This window comes from Oryzias latipes, chromosome 22 (assembly GCF_002234675.1).
Source record: "Oryzias latipes chromosome 22, ASM223467v1".
NCBI lineage: Eukaryota > Metazoa > Chordata > Actinopteri > Beloniformes > Adrianichthyidae > Oryzias > Oryzias latipes.
The window spans coordinates 11886382-11905874 of record NC_019880.2 but is presented as its reverse complement, the minus strand read 5'-3'; the positions used below and the strand labels follow the sequence as shown (position 1 = coordinate 11905874).

The 19493-nt window shown below is 40.6% G+C and overlaps 2 protein-coding genes across 14 annotated transcripts in view; both read right to left on the bottom strand.

The window, feature by feature from the left end:
* Positions 1–15229, bottom strand: part of LOC101173592 (ena/VASP-like protein) — a 36465-nt gene extending 21236 nt beyond the window's left edge. Inside the window, exon 1 of one of the 5 annotated variants that reach the window (XM_011490344.3) lies at positions 14834–15229. In XM_011490344.3, the coding sequence (XP_011488646.1) occupies positions 14834–14838 (5 nt within the window). In that variant the 5' untranslated portion in view covers positions 14839–15229. Of the gene's footprint in view, positions 1–7522; positions 7808–10982; positions 11226–14833 lie in introns of those variants that run through there. The other 4 variants (XM_020713602.2, XM_011490343.2, XM_020713600.2 and 1 more) reach the window with 4 other exon arrangements.
* Positions 15230–16853: 1624 nt separating this feature from the next.
* Positions 16854–19493, bottom strand: part of eml1 (echinoderm microtubule associated protein like 1) — a 44813-nt gene continuing 42173 nt past the window's right edge. For all 9 annotated transcript variants that reach the window (XM_020713598.2, XM_020713595.2, XM_023951979.1 and 6 more), the window contains 5 exons: positions 19349–19446; positions 19102–19189; positions 18501–18596; positions 18295–18425; positions 16854–18107 (listed from right to left, as the gene is read on the bottom strand). In XM_020713598.2, coding sequence (XP_020569257.1) covers positions 17982–18107; positions 18295–18425; positions 18501–18596; positions 19102–19189; positions 19349–19446 — 539 coding nt within the window. In that variant the 3' untranslated portion in view covers positions 16854–17981. The remainder of the gene's footprint in view (positions 18108–18294; positions 18426–18500; positions 18597–19101; positions 19190–19348; positions 19447–19493) is intronic.

Here is a 19493-nt window from a genome sequence, read left to right as displayed (position 1 = left end):
CTCTAGTAAGAGGACAAAAGCACACAGAGAAACAGGGAACGGCAGGAATCGGAAGGCTTCAGTCGTTCAGAGTGCCTCCTCAAGTCAAATAAACCCTCATATATAGACGGCTGGTGAAAAAAGGAGGCCACACTCGCAGGCTTTTGAATGAACTAAAGCGCTCCCGGCACACATGGTTGGACATATGTGCTCACTTCAGCCCACCCTCCTCCACTCAAATCCTCTACATACACAATCCTCTGCGTGCATCCCCCCACCCCACCCCCCAGCTCAGTCCATTAGCAGACCTTTCAAAGCTGCAGGAAATCATTGCTGATCTCGTCTGGAGAACATGAAGTGGAGCCTCCAGCTGACATTTATGCAGCTTCACAGACAGATTCCTGCATGAATGACGTTCAGGTTGGAAATAGTGCGATTGAGGGCATGTGCGCCTGGTTTGGGCTCCACCAGAGGGCAGGACGTCTGTGTTGATTGGCGATTATCTTTGTCGCTGTGCTAACTGTCTCATTGAAGCATCTAACAAAGGAAGGACGCATTCAAAACATGTTGACATATGTGGAGCTGCTTCTTGCAGAACTAAAATAGAAAAGAAAAGAAGGAAGTTGAAGCTTGGAGGAGTTTTTCCTCAGACATTTCACTGGAGAGTTTGGTTGATCTCGTTTAAATCACAGGCAGTCAAAAGTGCTCTGTGCATTAGACTTTTCCACTTTTTACTGAAAGAAAAACTAGAAAAAAATAGATGTTCATGGCATGACCTCTAGAGGATTAACTTTGTTGCTTCTTAATGCATTCCTTTATCGTAAAATCTATCAGTCTCTGCACTCAGTGCGTCTGCCAATCACATCGACCGTTTACAGTGACATAAGAATGACGCAGAACTGTTATTATATAGTTTTCATTTATAATTGGAGGGAACAATACGTTTAAAAATATGATATTTTCTTGTTAAAACAAAAAAATATACATAATTATTAAACACATTTGAATAAATCCTTGAACATTTTTTAAATAGTTTAAGGAAGATTTTGCCTGTTTTTCAAATGTATATTTTATATTATTGTTTGTGTTTGTTTATTTTGGGGGATTTATACATGTGTATGATGTCGTCACACTTTGATATTTCTTATTAGCAACTTTTGTATGAAAATTAGCATATAAATAAATATTATTTTGATTTATAAAACCCTAAAAACCCTTTGATCTAAAAGACCTGATTCAGCTTATCGGCTCTGCAGTAACGTGATAATAAGTCGGAATTTGGATCAGAGGTTTGAGTGGAACACCAGTCTACATCAGGGATGGGGACTAGGACTTGGATTGCACAAGTGTCACATTCAGAGACTTGAGGGCTGGGACTTGTAAACAATGTTCACATGATTATTCTCTTTTTTTTACCTGCAGCACACGGCTGTCAGGTGTAAAAATTAAAGTTCCCCTTACAGTTAATTTGCATCAGGAACACAGAGATTTGACTTCAGCAATAAAACCAGAGACTTCAAACGTGCGAAGCAGGACTCGTGAGCCTCTCTACATCTACGTCAACCCTTTTTTTTTTTTAGCTTTTTAAAGCCAAAAAATGTCAAAATCCGCAAATGGATGAAATAATATTCAGCAACATTTCTATTTAAATGAACAAATCCACATAAAATCGCTGTTCATACTTTAAAACTCAGCCAGACATCATCCAGCATCCGTGTAAAAGGAAGGAAGAAAAGAAAAACACAATGAAATGAACAAGTGAGTGTCAGAACCTTAAGAGGCAAACGTTCCTCACTTCATTTAAAAGCCCTTTTTTATTTGACAGCAGAGATTTTTATGTTTTGAACTTTCTGCTCCCCTCAAAACCCTGCTCTTGAGTCAGAAAATGTTCTTTGCCTGGGAACAGACATGAAGGCGAGTGTGGCAACAAGTCGGCACGCACAAGAATCTAAGGCTCAGATGCAGGATTAAAGTGGTGAACAACAACTCAACCAAAGAAACTGCATTATGTTGCAGAGGGTTTAAAAAAATGAGCCTCAATTTAATTATTTGTTTCTTTTCACCTCCCGAAAGATGTCAGGTTCAACCTACCGGTAAATGATTTTTACGCATTTTTCTGTCTCTAGTTGCAGAACTAAAGGGTCCGATCTGAACAGGACGTCCATCAAGTGGATTAAAAACATGAGACTGAGTCCCGTTATGACAAAGGAATTTCATTTTCTTTCAGTTTGGCTCCAAACTAATCAAGCCAGGATAACCCAGGCTGAAACGTAAAACGCTCACAGAAATGCCAAGAACTCTTTTCTGTTGTTTAGTATGCTAAGCTGCAAAACAATAACCCCCTTTTTTTAATGAAGCACAAGAAATGAATAACCGAGTCTCCACACATAGCTTACCCTGCTACCCACATCCAACACAAACCCAAGGAACAATAACGTTTTTTTTTAACATTAAAGAAACAGACAGATAGTCGTTTTTAACCGGTGGTTCAAGTGAAGAATCTATAATGTAATTGGTGAAGGAGGTAAAGTGACAGTTTTACATTAAGTGGGTGAGGCTGCACGCATTTATTTAGAACTCAGGTGGGTGCAGAGGCCCAGCTGACACAAGGGTTGGATTAGAGGCAGAGCCTGGCAGGCGGATCATTACCTCACTGCAGTCTTAAATCTAAATTAACCGGGACTTAACTCCTGCACAAGACCTCTAATCTTCTCCTGGGGGGAAAGTACAGTTCACAGAAGGAAGGAGGCCCCCCCATACCAAAAACAGAAACTTTAGAAACGACAAGCAGTGAGCCCACAAAATTCTAGAGAACGCAGACACTCAGGTTGTAGTTCTCCTTTGCATGTAATGCGATGCTGCCAACTGCATGGAAGATGCAGCTTAAAACAACACAGGGAGCCAAAAACTTAAAAGGAAATGATTTTTACCGTCTAGTTCCTGTCAAAAGGAGCTGGTATCCCTAAACTCTCTGTTGACATCCATCCAAAAGCTGATTAGTTAAGTTGTTTCTTTTTAAGTCAGGTGCACTGTAACTTTCACCTGTCAATCGTTGAAAGAGACTCAAGAAGGGAAAAATTCAAAATTTTTAAAGCTAAACTCTATTATTTTATTGTGTAACCATTGACTGTTTATAAAAACTAGACTGAGTGAGTGTCTCGTCACGTCATAGAAAACCAAATTAAATCCATTTTTTTCGCGACACGGACACCGCCATGTTGGAGCTAGCCGACGTCAGTAAGCAGTGATTGGTCCAGATCGGTCTGAGTTATTGTTTCCATGGCAACCCCTATAGCCAAACAGGAGTGAGCTTGTTGGAGAGCCACACTTGAAAGCGGGCCGCACACAATATGTCTATCAAACGTTTTGAATGTTGGACCACTGACAGTAAATTAAAAACTGGACTGAACAACCACACCCCCATCGCATTCCAAATAGAGAAATAAACAGCTATTAATCAGTTATATACTCATCAGAATAACCATTCTTGCTCTACTACATCGTTTAACATGTTCGTGCTAATCCTAATTTTCTGTTATGATATTTTTGCTGTAGCACAACTTATTTAAACTGACCAATCCAATGCCTCAATAACAGTAGGTGGCCTCGCGTTGAACGTTTGAAGTGTTTGATTGAGCCCCAAGCCCGCTTTCAGTGGTAGGAGGGTGCCCTTCTCACGTGCTCAGTCCTGGTTGCCATAGATATGTAGATGGGCCAATCACGGCTTACTGAGGATGTCTGGTTCCAACCTGGCAAAGCACACATCGCGGAAAAATGGCGACTGAATTGACTTCATTTGGTTGGAACAGGAAGCAAGGCATTTTCTATGAGTGATGTCACACGCAATTCTTCAAGTTATATTTTCTACAGTCAATGCGTTGGACGAGAAATCACATTATTTTATCGAGGCATCTGATTGGTTAGTTTATACCTTAAATAACGTATAAAAATACTATATTAATATTATAAAAAAATTAGGATTAGCAAAAAAGGTATTAGAGCAAGAACAGTTATTGTGACAAATAGAAGGACCGAGTAATACCTGTCTTTTCTCCATTGAAGTCTTAGCTTCTTGGAATGCCAAGGGGGCGGGATCACTCAGCCAACATCTCATGTATAGTCAATGTGTGTAACAACAAAAAATTTAATTCTATGCTAAGACTTTATTCAATATTGGAAATACCATCCAAACATTTACGGTCGTAACATCATACGTTTCATCTGAAGCTAAGGACTTTGTGTTTACAGTAACCACTCCCTATCACTCCCTGACTGACGCTTTGCCCAAGTCTCCAGCCGTAAACAGCTCTGTCTGTGCGGCAGCAGATCTTAGACTGATGCAGCACTGCTTCACATAAATGCAAATGTTGGAAGTTTAAACACCAAGCTGTTCCTATCGACAGTCCCCACATATAATTAAGAAAATGATCATTCGTGGAGAATAGAAGCTTTATGTAACTTTATGTAACAAAGTATCTCCAATTTACAAACCACTGTAACAATAAACAGTTCTGTTTTCTTTTCCTGTAGTGTCTGTCTATATTAGATTTTTTTTAATGTAGTTCACATGATCTGTATTGTAGTCATTTCCTGTTTTACATTTAAATCTTTGTTTTGTTGTTTTGTTTGGACCCAAGCCTTCTTTATCAATATGTTTCTATTATGTACCATTCACACTTTACATTCACGCCAATCTAACTGGGCCCAATAAACCACTAATCCATCCATCTATCCATCAATCAATTTTTCCAAACCCACTTAATCCTTTCTGGGTCACAGGGTTGCTGGAGCCTATCCCAGCTTGGTTTATACATCACAGTGATCAGCCATCGCATCAATCATATCCACTATCCCGCGGTTGGTTTAGTTCATGCTAATGTTGGCTGGTTTTGCTTGCGACTGTCTGCGAGAACTGCGAGGAACTTCTGAGTGCTGTTTATACTTTTCAAGCGACGCCAATCGTCTCTAGTGATGAACATGAGGGACATCTTGATCATACACCTGCTGCGTCTGAGAAGGCAGGATGAGGATGAGGAGGAAGTGATGTGTTCGCCCACAGAAGCCGGCAAAAAACGGAGTACAGCATAATATTTCTATTTTGAAAAATTGTGGACTTTTCAATTGCATTACGGTCGTGGGTGATAACATCAATAGGGTTGGGTTGATAAAATTGATTGGATCTGAATTGATCCAAGTTTAATAAATCAATAACACATCCATAAAAGTAGAGGTAAATCTTTTATGCCTTTCCTTTTCCGGCGACCTAACACTACTCCCATGAGATTTTGTGAGATTTGGCGAGATCATGCTTTGAAACAATCATGGTGTACAACTGTAAACTGCTAGACAGTTTACAAAATACAATCAAAAGGTTCATAGAACATTACTAATATACTCGGATACATCTACAGTGTAATTATAACAATAACAACAGTTAAGCCAAAGTCTACTGGATTGATGCTAACGTATAATGGCATTTCCCATAGAACGGCTAATGCTAATGCTCGGCTGACCTAAACATACATTGCTGACTAACTGGACAGCTTTATATACTCACAGGCAGGAATTTTCCAAACTCTTTTAAAGAAACATTTTTTTTCAAATGTAACCATTTTTCCACCTAGTGGCCAACCAGAAACGCCCTCCAGGAGCAGCAGAACATTTATTTTGTCGTATGAGGCACTTTAGAGCCTTTAGAATGTTAACGATCTGTACATTTATGTTGAAGCTTCTCTGTTTGAGAAACCATGCAACACTGTAAGGTGTTAACAGTCTCATTGGTTTATTATTTCACTAATACATTTTCCTGTAGTGAACTGTAACAGATTAATATGAATATCTTTAAAACCTATATAGATTTTTCATGTTTTTCATGTTACATATGTCTAAAAATGTAAACCGTGTAAATTCAAAATAGAATAGAATCGATTCTAGAAATTGTTGGTGATGCCCAGCAGTGTCATCAGCAGCTGTCCCATTTTCCAGTGATCGGAGCGGTTCTGCTCGATGGCCCAGCAACCAATGCAACCAGAGTGATTACAAATTGCCTTGAAGTATAAACACAGTCCAGTTCTCTCATACAGTCAATAGGCTCATCTATAAAAAAGTTTAAAGGCCTGTTCACACCGGGACGAATTTCGCCGGCGATTTTCGCCGACGTTTAACGCCTCGTGACTAAACAAAGGGCACCAATGAGAGTGTGCACACCGACGCGAAAAAACGCCAGGCGTTAAAGCGTCGAAAAAAAAAAACGCCTCGGGTTCGTTTTTTTTTTTCGACGCGTCGCGTCGAAATCTACTCGACCAATGAGAACGGCGCTTTTGCTCACGTGTCTGGAGCTTCTGAAGTTACAGTAAAACACAACTTGGGGGCGCTCAAACACAAAACTGCCTTGCTGAGCACACATACCAGCGAAGAAGATAGACGCCAAGTAGCGTCTACACTGCCGCGAAGCAATAATGACGGACATTCTAAAATATCCCCGAACCAAGCACCAGTTGGAGCAACTGGTGCTTGAAATATTCATGTTTTCTTTGTTTGATTCTGACAAGCGCGTAAATACTTGCTCTCTTCTTCTGAGTGAAAAGCGACTTTAAGAAGCGTAAAGTTGCGCAGCGCCACCTTGTGTACAGGAGTATTTCTGTTTTACATTAAGCGCCATCTAATGTCAGGGAATGAAATTGCATGTTCACTCCACTCATCGTCAGCGAAAATCGCCTGGGTGTGAACACAAAAAACGTGACGAAAAACGCTGGCGAATAACGCCTGGCGAATATTCGTCCCGGTGTGTACGGGCCTTAAGACGACATCTTTATGTCAAACTTTATGTTTTTTTTTAACAATGTGTGTATCAAACTGAACGTAATAAAGTCTGTCCAGTTATTATTTTTTTAATAAAAGAATATGTTGAAATACATTTACCCTGTATTGACAACAGCAAGCACCCACTAACTCAAGATTATTGCTGCTGTTATTCTTTAGTGTCATCAGGTCAGCTATGCGACATTAAAAAATAATTCTTAAATAAAAAAAGCTTAATCCCAAAAAAATCCTAACTTTTCGCTCTTTGCTCCATTTTTATCCTGTCAGCAGAAATTACAACGGATGACGGAGAAAGAAAGGAGAACGAGGGCCTGAATTTAGCCAGAAAATGAGGTGTTAGAATGAATGCAGAGCCCCTTCTCTGTGATTTCCCTCATATCAATCTGCAACCTTTTAAGGTGGAGTCATAAAAAAATGCTGTATTTCCAGTCGCTAGAAAACTAAAGTCCTTTTTTTGTGTGGACAAATGTAAAGCATACAGCTGCTATTGCTAAATAACCTCCATTTAATTTCTACGCAGCAGTTTTCAAAGCCAGATTAAGATTACAGATTAGTATTTTAGCCAGGATTATAATAAAGTCTAGAAAGATTTGTCCATCTGTTTTCCTTTTAAAATGTAACATTTTTGCTTTTTTTCAGCGATTTTCGTTAATTTCAGCTTTACTTTTCGTCGCTCTGACAAAACTGGGTGAGAGGAAATGATGGGAGTTAAAGCACCGACCTGGCAGCAATGTGGCTGTAAAACAACCCCGAGTCACTGACGCTCTGAGGAAGACAGTACCGCACCACTTGTATCCGATGTACATCCATGTTGGCTACAGCACACCCCTGCAACACTCTACAAACCCCCTCCTGTGCAGCAGTTCACAACAAGAGGTGGTGCAATCCCACCACTGAAAAATACACAATCCACTGAAGATGCTGATAAAAACAAACGTGAATTCCTGCACTGATGCTTCCAAAAGAAAACCTTCTGATCCATCCGATACAGAGAGGACTGAGTGAGTGACAGACGGACGTAGATGAAGTAATTTACCAGCCAGTTGTTTGGCTGCATCACAGAGCCTGTTTGTGTGTGTGTGTGTGTGTGTGTGTGTGTGTGTGTCAGAGCAGCTATTGTCATAATGTTAACCCATGGGAGATTACCTCATATACCATCTAACCCCTCCTCCCAAATACAGCCTTTCCGGATTGGGGGTGGAGGGGTGCTGGTGTAATCTCGCCAACCTCTCCTCTATCAGCGACCCTTCGTTTCCATGGTCACCCACTTTGAGAGAACACCAAATGAACAACCGGCGGTCTATACTGTTATAAGCTGCTATTGATCGGACAGCTCCACCACAGTGGGCGGATGGGGATGGGGGGCAGGGAGAATTTGGTGAGTTGCGGATTTTCCATCGACATCCATGGACTGATTAGCACCAATCTGAGTCGGGGGGGGTACTGACTGCAGGGACTGTTTTTCACAGGGTAACCCAAATAGGAGGTCAAGCAATTAAGCAGACAGGTCATCTGACATTCATGTAAGCCTCAGGAGGAGGCAGGGCATCATCAACAAAACAAAACGACATAAAAAACACTTTTAAGAAGGTTTTCCCAAAATTTTAACAAATGATTTGACTGTTTTCTTTTCTTATAAGGAGAAAAACGTGTTCAGTCTCCAAAGTTGCTAGATTAAGGTAAATTGGGGATAAGAATCCGTGATGTGAGTTTTTAGCACAACCTAGTGGCCAAAAATGTTAAAGGTAAATAAAACATTTATTTGAGAAACGAAAAAATATGAATGCAAATGCAAATTTTCATTTCAAGAATTAAAGCTGTTTATCAACATCATACACTTATTTAATTTAACCTAAATGGCCTGAAAAGCAATAAGCTTTCAGCTGCAAGAAATCAGATCCCGATATCACACTGATTATAGGAAGTTAAAATATCATTTATTTGTGTTTATTCGATTTTAATTAAGGACACTTCGATTGGGACCAATATAATTTGTTAATACAGACTTTTTTACTATTATTATTTTACATTTTCAGTTGATGTAGTGATTTTGTCCCAAGTAAAAAGTGTAAGTTTTGCTAAAAAAAAAGTGGAAAAAATTTGGATGAATAAAAACATATGGGCAAAATGTTATTAATTGGGAAAGGGTTAAAATTTCAGAATATGCATTTGGTAGATCGAGTGTTTTTATCTTTTTTTATTTTAAATTCTATTGGATTGTAATTTTTTGTTTGATTGTGTTGGATGTAGGGGGCGGGGTTTAAGGTCATTGTTCCAAAATATTTTTTAATTGTGTTTTTTCAAAGATCTTTTAATTCTGTAAAGGACTTTGGGTAAATTTTATATGAAACGTGCTTTATAAATAAAGTTTGATTTGAATTAGTGGGCTACATTTCCTGGTTTATTGTGCTGTAAATCTATTGTATTTACAGCTACAAACTATACAGCCTCTTAAGCTTTTATATTTAGCTTAAACATTTCATGTATCTGACATAAAGCTGATAAAAGATGTTATTATTCCTGGGAATATTCATCTTTTTTCAAGCTATACAACTATAAGGTTGTATTGTTTTGTTCTCATACATTGTTAATCCACAACAACAAATGTTCTCAGGAGCAGTTTAAACATTAATGTTCCTCATTTATGACGGAATAACACCCTAAAATGTAAAGATTACATATATCCATTATATATAATCCATATAATCCAGCACCATTTAAAAAAGGCAGACAATTTTTATATACAGTTAAAAATAAGACATAAAGTAGTAACAAATTACAAACAGAAAAATCAGTTTTTTTTCAAGATAATTTGCCAAATTTAATGTTAAAAAAACAAATAAACAAATCTGACAACTACGATACAAGATTTATTTGATTGTTTTTTCAAACAATATTTATTCTATTTAGAACCTCTTTTATTTCAGTCTTTAAAATAAAGCCTAGGTGAACCTAGAATCAAATGATAACGTATCCGGTACGCTGTGAAGTTCTTTAGAGTTGAGAGGTCAGAGGGCTTTGATTAAAAAAGGTGTTTCTGGGGTAAAAGGATAAAAATTCTTTGCTATGGGTTCTTTTGAGTTTAATGCATGATAGGAAACTAATACATCAGCCCCCCCCCCAGCTTGCTCAGAGCCATTTTGCTCATGGTGACACTAATCCTGATCCTTAAAGAGATCCAGCCCTTCCGTTTGGAGGTAAATACCGGCGTTCAGTCCTCATTTAGTTTTATTAGCGGTGGAATCGTCAGACATTCATTCATTCATTCATTTTCTTAACCGTTTTATCCCTTTCGGGGTCACGGGGCTGCCGGAGCCTATCCCGGCCACTTGTGGGCGAAGGCAGGGGGGACACCCTGAACAAGTCGCCAGTTTGTTGCAGGGTAGAATGTCCTCACTCACACACAAATTCACTCCCGCACTCACACCTATGGTCAATTTAGAGTTGCCAATTAACCTATGAAGCATGTTTTTGGATGGTGGGAGGAAGCCGGAGACCCCGGAGAGAACCCACGCATGCACGGGGAGAACATGCAAACTCCACACAGAAAGGTCCCCCACTGATGCTCTGTTTTTCACGTCCCCCAGCCGGGACTTGAACCGGGGGCCTTCTTGCTGTGAGGCAAGAGCGCTAACCACTGCGCCACCGTGCACCCGTCAGACATGTTTTCATACATAAGCATCATGAATGGAGGCTCAGGGGTTTTCCATGGGATGCTCCCAACTGTAGATTACATGCAGTGAGTCCTAAAGCTTTGCTCCACATCTGTATTTGAGCTAAAACCGCTGTAATCTGCCAGCACCGTGATATGTGCAGACATCTATCCGTTTATCAACCCCCCCCCCCCCCCCCCCCCGCTCCGAAAAGCGCTTATTCAGCTGTTTGCAGATTTTCTCAAAACACGGTGGAACGGGTCAGATCAGAGCAAGAAGGGAGCAGGAGCAAGAACACCCCCCGCCCCCATCTTCCCGGGAGAAGACTAAACTAAAGCAGTCGGAATCAAACCCACAGCTGTCAAAAAAGAAAACACTGGAAAGACAGAGAGCAAGGAGGAGACTTTCCCGCTGTTCAGAGAGCAAGATTTAGCTTCTTTCAGGGAACAATTCCACCTTAAAAGATGAAATCTAATTCAGATTTCAAAAGAAGAGACAAAGTTTAGTGAAAGTCTCCTGCGCTCTTACCCAAAATCGTCCAGGGAGTACATGTCTGGAGTCTTTAAGCACAGGGGCAGAGGAGGTAGAAAGCAGATTATGCAGGAGAGAGGTCACAACACATGTTGTGCAACGCCGATCTCACTTCCCCTCCACATCCTCCGGCGAAAGTTCTTTTTCTCAAAAACCCCGCCGGCCCGCGGCGCAGAGCAACGAGAAGGAGGCCGATGGAGAGGAGGCTTTAGCGGAGTGACTGAGGGAATGCTGGGAGAGGCAGAGCGGGGGAAGACATGTGACTCCTGCAGACCAGTCATCTCTGCCCGCCTTAAGGATTGGACCGCCGCCTTTCGACCTCCGAACAAACAGCTCCACCGGATGAAAATTACATGTTAGGCCTTATAGAAAGCCAGACCGCCTGCCTCCCTATAGCAAATGGAACGCTCCAAAATTAGCTTGAAATAAATGATAGAGTTTGAAAAGCTGCACGTCAGTCACAACCCCCTTAATCCCCACGTTAGTCGGAAAGAAATGGCAGCAACACGCCACATCAATCATTCATGGAAAATCCTGCAGGATGCCAGGAGGAGCACTTGTAAGAATATTTCAATTTGTTGAGCCACAAAGTGTAAAACCTACAGCTTGGTCAGATTTGATCCTCGACCCGGGGGCTCCATCTGGCAGGAGCAGTCCCAGAGCAGTAAGCTTCTTTTCTGCGGCGAGCCGAGGTGTACGCCACAAACAAAGAGCAATCTTAAAGATTACAGCCTTTGTATTTCAGAAGGCACCCCTCACTGATAAAGCCAGAAAGCCTGTTAGTTAAATTAACCAAAAACAAAAGACTATTCAAACAAAAAATCAAGCAGCAGATTTGGGTGAATCCCACTCCAATCATTCTTTTTGAAAGTGTTCCCAGTTAATTATGATGATGCCATTTTTAGCCCAAACCTCTGGCGTTTTCTAGGACATAGTTTCTGCAGAGCAGCAGCAGTTTATTAGAAATTCACCTCTGCGTTGTGGGTGGCACCAGTAGGGTGGAGCAACCCCTCCCCCCCTTCCTGTTGCTGAGATTTTCTACTTTTTCTACAACGCAAAAACAATCTTTGTCATTTTTTCATCTGCCCCAGATTTACAAGTAAATTATTTTTCTTTATATCTGTCCTCGATCATTAGAAAAACGCCACAAGAACACTTCAAAAACCACCTTTTTCATTGGAGTGGGTCTTTAAAAAGCAGAAACTCTGAATGTGAACACTTAGAACATTATTCTGCCAATCAGGAAATCAGACAGTGGTCCAAAAACAGTACCATGAGGCACTCCACTTGATAAAGGTGACAATCCCATTTCGTTTGGTAGAAAATAAGAGATTATAACTGATAAGAAAATTAGATAAAATTCAAGAAATAGTTTAGAATGTCACAATTACATGTTAAAATCACTAAAAACACCATTTTCCTCGGAGCACTTCTTTAAGTCTGAACTGGGAGCTGGGTTGCAAAATTTGATCATTCAACATTTATTTATTTTTTACTAAATGTTTTATTTATTTAGAGAATTTTTTTCTGTTTTTTTCCCCAGGAAAATAAAAATGATTAGAGATCGCTTTAGGTTAGGATTGTCTTAAACTGGTTAGGATTGCAAATTAGGATAAAAAAAATTGGCTTAAATAAATAAATAAGAACACAGTTGATGGAAGAAAACAGTAGATTGTATTAAATGATGGTACCTGACTGAAAGACAGGAGATAAATATGAAGAAGCATCAGACTGAAGGGAACGAGTTCATGGCTGACAGCTCTCATGTGAAGGCCCAAAGAGTATGTATAGCAGTCCCACATCCTGATGAAACCTCCCTCATGCATCACACAAGGAAGACTTGAGGTTATTGCCAAGTGTTCGTAGCTAAATTAAGGCAAACAATTATAGTTGTGTGACTGATAAATCACAAATACCGCTACCTTGGAAAAACTGAATCTTAAAAAAGTAAATTTCTATTTCTTGTTTCAAGAAAAATTGTCTGTCTTGCAAGAAAAATAATCTTATCACGGAAGTTTTTCAATCTTAGTTTAAGAAGAAATATTTAAAACAAGATCTCTTGGTAAGATTGGCAGAATTATTTTTTTGCTTACTTAAAGAAAATCTGCCAACGGAGTGAGATGTTTTAGGAGACTTTTACAGATGAAAGTGACTTTGAAGTTGATCAACTTTGGTAGGTGTACATTTGTCAATGTGTATCTGCAGCTAAGCTAAAAATCTGCACAGGGATGTAAAAGTCACCATGTTTAAATCAGGAGGCGCTCTTAGAAGCTGCATTCAGGAAGCTGGGAAAGCAATACTGAGGAAAAAATGCTGGACGGGGGCTGTAAATACTTTTCACGGCATGTGGGGAAGTCATCTGATCCCGCCATCATGTCAGAGAACACATGATTAACACGCTTTTTGCTGCTAAACTTAAAATAAGTTAGCACTTCATGCACTAAGTAAGAAAGACGAGCTTTATGTGTCGGAGTAGCAGCTTTTTTTCCCCTTTCTTTTGGAGGCTTTTCTCTGGATTCAGTGACTGTGGCTCCCATGATTCAGCCTCACGTGGAGCTGCCAGTCTCTCTCACACTACCTTTCCCAAAAGTGAGTCACCCAAACAGACGCCCTCCTACAAACCTACTTGCTGCTTTCCCTCTTGCACAGAAATGTCAACAAATAGTCTCTCTGCACCAATCAGGCAGCAGAAAGAGAGGGGGAAAAAGGCCTCTGCTTACTCTGCGCTCCAACAATAATGGACTAAAAATAAACATGTGATCCACATGTGCTGCAGTGAATGGAAGCACCGGGGCTGAACTAAAGATCTGGCTGAATAAAGGCGGAGAAGAACCGGGTCACCTTGCTGCTGCTTGATTTAAGACTTCCCTTTTGGGCATGAGTCAACAAATGGATCTGCGTTGACAGGAAGTGAACGCCAGGAGCCGAACTGCAGGGAAAGGCCGGAAAGTGAAGCGCATAAAAGCTAGGATGGAAGTTGGGTGAGGTCTGCAGGATTGTGGAGGGATGCTAAGACGGAGCAGCACCACAGTGGAGCTGAAGAGGCCCGGGGACGCACATGGCAGGAGCCCCAAGCAATATGAGGGAGGGGGGGGGGGCTGTCAGGATAAATGTGAAGCCATAAAAACAGGATGGTGCCGCTACAGAGAGCTGGAGGAGTCAAACTACAAAAAGCTTAAAAGGACGGTTGCATAAATAGATCAGTGAAGGCTGATGCTAGAGATTTTGGGGGGAGGGAAAGGGAGTCTCAAAACTGGACAAAGGTGTAATATAAAGCTATAACAATGAAAATACACTTTTCTTAACTCCATAGGTTGAAACTGCGCAGGTTGATCTGTGGAGTGGGTTTGTGTGTGTTTTCGGGGAGGGGGCTGGTAACCTGCCTGGCAACCACCAGAATATACACATCCCCCTCCTCCTTAATGCTGCTGCCATGGTTATAAGCGTCCTCCCTTTAGCTACACCCCCGCGTGCATGCGCGCGCGCGCTCCTTTAACATGGCACCGAAAGGGTCATATTTAGAGAAGCAGGTATCACTAGTGCGGAGAAAAGCGAGATGCTCTCGTTTCCATAACAACGTCAATCTGGCCTCCGTCGATACACAGGGCGGGTCCTGCGGTGACAATGGTCAGAAGGGAGGGGAGGGGGGTGAGGGGAAGGAGCTGGAATGACTAAAATAGCTGGAGCCTGGATTCGTGAAGTTGAGGGTTCGAACCCTGTTTTCCTGCAAGGCAGCAGAAGGCCTGGAAGCTGACTGCGGATGCGGCGTGGAGGCAGAGGGCCGCGCGCGTGCGCGCGCGTCGGTGCGCATCTGTCATGACGCGTCAAGCGGAGCGCATGGAGCTCACCTCATTTTCTCCTTCTTTATTCCGGCTCCTCGGTTGCTCCGTGGGTTCAGAGCCCACCCGGGGCTCCACTCAGACTCCTCTGTGTGGGTTTGGATGCGGCTGCTGAGTCAGGCGGATGAGTCGGAGACGCTAAACGACGTTTTCCTGCAACCGCTTTGTGCTCCGTTGTCTCTGCTGTCGGCGGCTGCTGCGTCTCCCCGGGTCCATGATCGGCTGTGGCTCGGTTGAAAACGGTGGGCGGTGGTGGGGGTCAGCCTTCGCCTTCTTCAGACCACATTTTCTTCCCATTCAGTGTTTTGACGAAAGCGCAGAGATTTCTTTGGGGGGAAACGCTGAGACGGCGTGAGAATGAAGAGGTGGGCTGACTCAGGGCTGCCCCCTCGCGGTCACAATGAGAACTTGCAGACCCCTGACGACCACCGACGTCAACAACTTTTTTTTTTTTGGGTGTGGGGTGGTGGTGGTGGGGGGGGGGGATTATGTCCACGAAAGGAAACAAAAGTAGTAAAACAAAATGATATTACCAAAGGTGTAATGTTGTATTACCCCTGCTGCAGTTACAGCGACCCAAACACAAACAAAGATGAATACATAAAAACACTTTTAGGTCTCACAAAGCAATGTCAAAAACTAGCACACAAATAACAAAAGAATACAAAATATACAAAGCCCTGGACATGGCATTTTAAAAAATCCTCAAATTAATCATTTGTGACCACTAAAGAGTCTTTTATGGTCACAAATGAGCATGTTTTGGTCACAATTATGCATTTTGTGGGCAGTAATTAGTATCTTTGTATTGTCAATTCTTAATACTAATTTATGTTGTGCACACAACATAAATTAGTATTTGCACAAAAATACTAATTGGTGCACACAAAATACTTGTATGTATGCAGAGAATGCAAATTTGTGCCAACCAATTCCCAATTTGTAAAAAAATATATTAATTTATGCGCTCAATATACTTGTATGTGTTCACCAAAGGCTAATTTGTACCCATTCAAGGCTAATTTGTTTCCAACAAAATACTAATTTGTACAAAATAATAGTATGTGCCTACGAAATGCTAATTTGCTAAAAAAAAAATACTAATTTGTGCGCACAAAGCACTAGTAGGCTTATGGGCACACAAAATGCTAATTGGAGCTCACACTATACTTGCATCTGTGCACAAAATGTTAAATTATTTGCACAAAACACTAGCATGTGCGTACAAAATGCTAGTTTGTCTGCAACAAATATTAGTATGTGTGGGAAAGAGCTAATTTGTGCCCACAAAATAGTAGTATGTGTGCTCCAAATGCTACTTTATTTGCACAAAATACTAGTTTGTGTGTGCAGAAAGCTGATTTATTTTGCACAATATACTAGTATTTGCGCACAAAACGCTAATTTGTTTGCACAAAATGCTAATGTGTGACCACAAAATTATAACCGTTTGCACAAAATACAAGCTTGTCCACAAAATGCTAATTAGTGTCTACAAAATTGTAGTATGTGGGCATACATTTTTTCCCCCCACAAAAATACTAGTATGATCGTACAAAATGCTAATTTGTTTGGACAAAATACTAGGATGTGCCCACATAATGCTAATTTTTTTCACAAAATTCTAGTATTAGTCTACAAAATGCTCATTTATTTGCAGAAAATCCTAGTATGTGTTCATAAAATAAAAATTTTGTGCGTACAAAATAGGCTACTAGTATGTGCACACAAAATACTAATTCGTGCCCACAAAACTGTGGTATGTGCACAACAAATGCTACTTTGCGTATTTGTGGCCCCAAATTAGTCATTTAAGGAATCTTTTTTTGGTCATGTTCATGGCTCCATACAAAACAAATATTAGATATGACACATTTTTTCAATTGTAATTGAACACTAAATTGTTTTAGTAAAATTCATATTTTATAAATGCTTCATATTTTGTTTTCAACTAAAATCAAACATAAATATATGTTTTAATTAATAAACACAAAACCCCCCAGTCATAAATAAAATTTAAAAGACACTGTCAAAGGAATTTCACTTTTAATGTTACTCTTTAGTCAGATGTTGGATGTGAATTTTCAGGCTTTGTGTTTTGTTTAATTTAAATCAGGTCTGTCAGAAAATACATTTGCCTTTCTTTCTGATCAAAACAACTCCACCAAGCAGCCAATCTTCCTCAAACTTCAATCAAACAATAGAATTTTCAATACTTGTACACACAGGCATGCATTAGCTTAAAGGGTGGAAACACAGGAAATTGGACACAATTTTAAGGAACATATACAGACTTTGGAAAAATCCCATCTAGAGCTAAAAAAGTAACAGACCTGCTCTATAGTTATCAGGTGGAAGTAGTGCATTGTAGCGAAAAAAAAACCTTCAAAATAAAGTCAACTGACAGTACACATTTGACAATTACAGTGCAGTGGTCTCATCCTTCCCCGTAACTCATCCTAATTCAATAAAACTAAACGCTTTGTTTTGTGGAGGAAAAATAAAGCTTTTTTTTATTCTTGAAGCACATCGACTCACTAAAGCTGAACAGGGATTTGTTGCAGAGAAAGTTGGAGAAAAAAGTCAATTTTTCATCAATAAATAATAGTCTTTTATTTTGCAAGATGGTTGGGTAAATAAAATATAAACCTGATATTTAAAGGTTTCTTACAGTGTGATTTGAGGGCAGAATCCATTCTAAACTTGGCATTTTTCACACAGTTGATGCCAACAAGCAGAAGCAGCTGAGGGGCCATGATATGTGAAAAACAGGGGAAAAGTGTTGCTTCTCTAGTGCTTTCCTGAGTTATTAAATATAAAAGTGTTAGAAAATCAGAAGTTTTTTTTGCTTTTTTCACTGATTTTATGCTCCTCCTGGGTCTCTGGCCCCATCAGTCTCTCAATAATTGCAGAATCCAACGAGTGCAACCATAAAACCAAACCTTTGGTTTGTTTTTGTTTTTTTAAGCTGGACTTTTTTCAGTTTATGTAGCCTATGGGGAAAACAAGTGTCCTTTGAGCGTTTCACACTGCAGCTCCAACACTGAACCTCATCTCTGTCAAAGCTGGAGTTTCTGGCTTCAGATCATGGAGATCTGCTTCTTTCATTTTGGTCGTTTCGGAGCACTTCAGTGTTTATTGAGGACCGTCTGCGTGCTCAGACGATCCTCCACTGCATCACGCTCATGTCCTTTCCACCGGTTGACACCACAGAGCTGTCGTCATGCAGGAAGGTCACGTTGGTCACGTGACTGCTGTGGCCGCCGTACACATGGCTGGGAGCCTGAAGAGACAAAAAAGTTTTACTTTCAGAAAAAATGAAATCAGTCACAAAATTCAATAAACGAAACAGACTAAGCTAAACTGGGCCCCCCTGCCCTTAGACCCTCCTTCTCTGTAAGGAAAAACTCCTAAAAAAAACAGATTCCGGGGAAAAAAAAGAAGAAGAAGAAACCTCACAAACATCCTACCCTGAACTGGGAGCAGGGGTACAAGAAGAGATGGACTTTCCCAAAGTCGTCTCCACTAACGAGAAGGTTCTTGGCGTTGGAGCGACATGCTGCATTGATGTCGGTGCCGTCTGAGCCGTCAGGCCACAAACCTGGCAAGAGTCGGAAAAAGGATGAGTGGAAGTCACCCAAACAGAAGGAAAAGGAAGGATGGAGCTGCGCTTTACCGAAGACCTGGAAGCCCAAAGTACAGGTGTAGGTGGCCCACTCGATGTCCCTGGTGGTCTCCACACTGACCACCTGCTTACACACTGATGGGATCCCTGCCAGGTCAAAGCAGAGGCTAAACTTACTTTAGTGCATTTGGATTAGAAAGACCCACTCCAAGGAAAATTGTGGGGAAAATATTAATAAAATAAAATGATGACTTAATTGACTTGATTTGGTTGATCTTATTTTCTTACCAGGAATAAATTGTGATCACCTTTATCAAGTGGAGTACCACATGGTACTGTCTTTGGACCACACTTTGACTTCTAATTAACAAAATAATGTTCTAATGGCCTTTTTTGGGAAGTTACAATCAAATCTGCTGCTTTTTAAAACCATGATTCTGATGTTTTTAACACAGTCTTTTAGCATTTTTCTGATCACGGACGACATTTTTTAAGAAAATTAAGCTATGAATACAAGTCAATTTGAAATTATGCAGAGAAAGATTATATAATTAATAATGGATCATAAAAGTTTTTAAAAGTCAGAAAGTTCAAGAAAACAGGCTTTGGAATCAGAAGCTTAAACAAAAGGGAGGAAAGCAGTCGTACTTACAGTAAAGAATTTCATAGTCGCCTGAATTTGACACCAGGTACTGAGAGTCCGCCGACCAGTCCAAATGGGTTATAAAACTGGAGTGACCCTTTAAAACACACAAATTCAGATTCACTGATTTAGAAATTCACCAGTTTCTGATTTATCTACAACAAAAAGAGAAGAATGAAGCAAGATTTGGAGCTAAAAATGGGAAATAAACAAAGAGATGAAGGCTTAAGGGAGGTGGCTAAATGCAGGAACTCACCGAGCATTTCCCCACTCGACTGTACTTCCTGCCATTTTCTGCCACCGCGTAGATGTAGATGTAGTTGTCGTGGGAACCGATGGCCAGGAAGTTGCCTTCTGATGGGGACAGGAGATGGTGATAACATACACCGATGAGTGTTTGC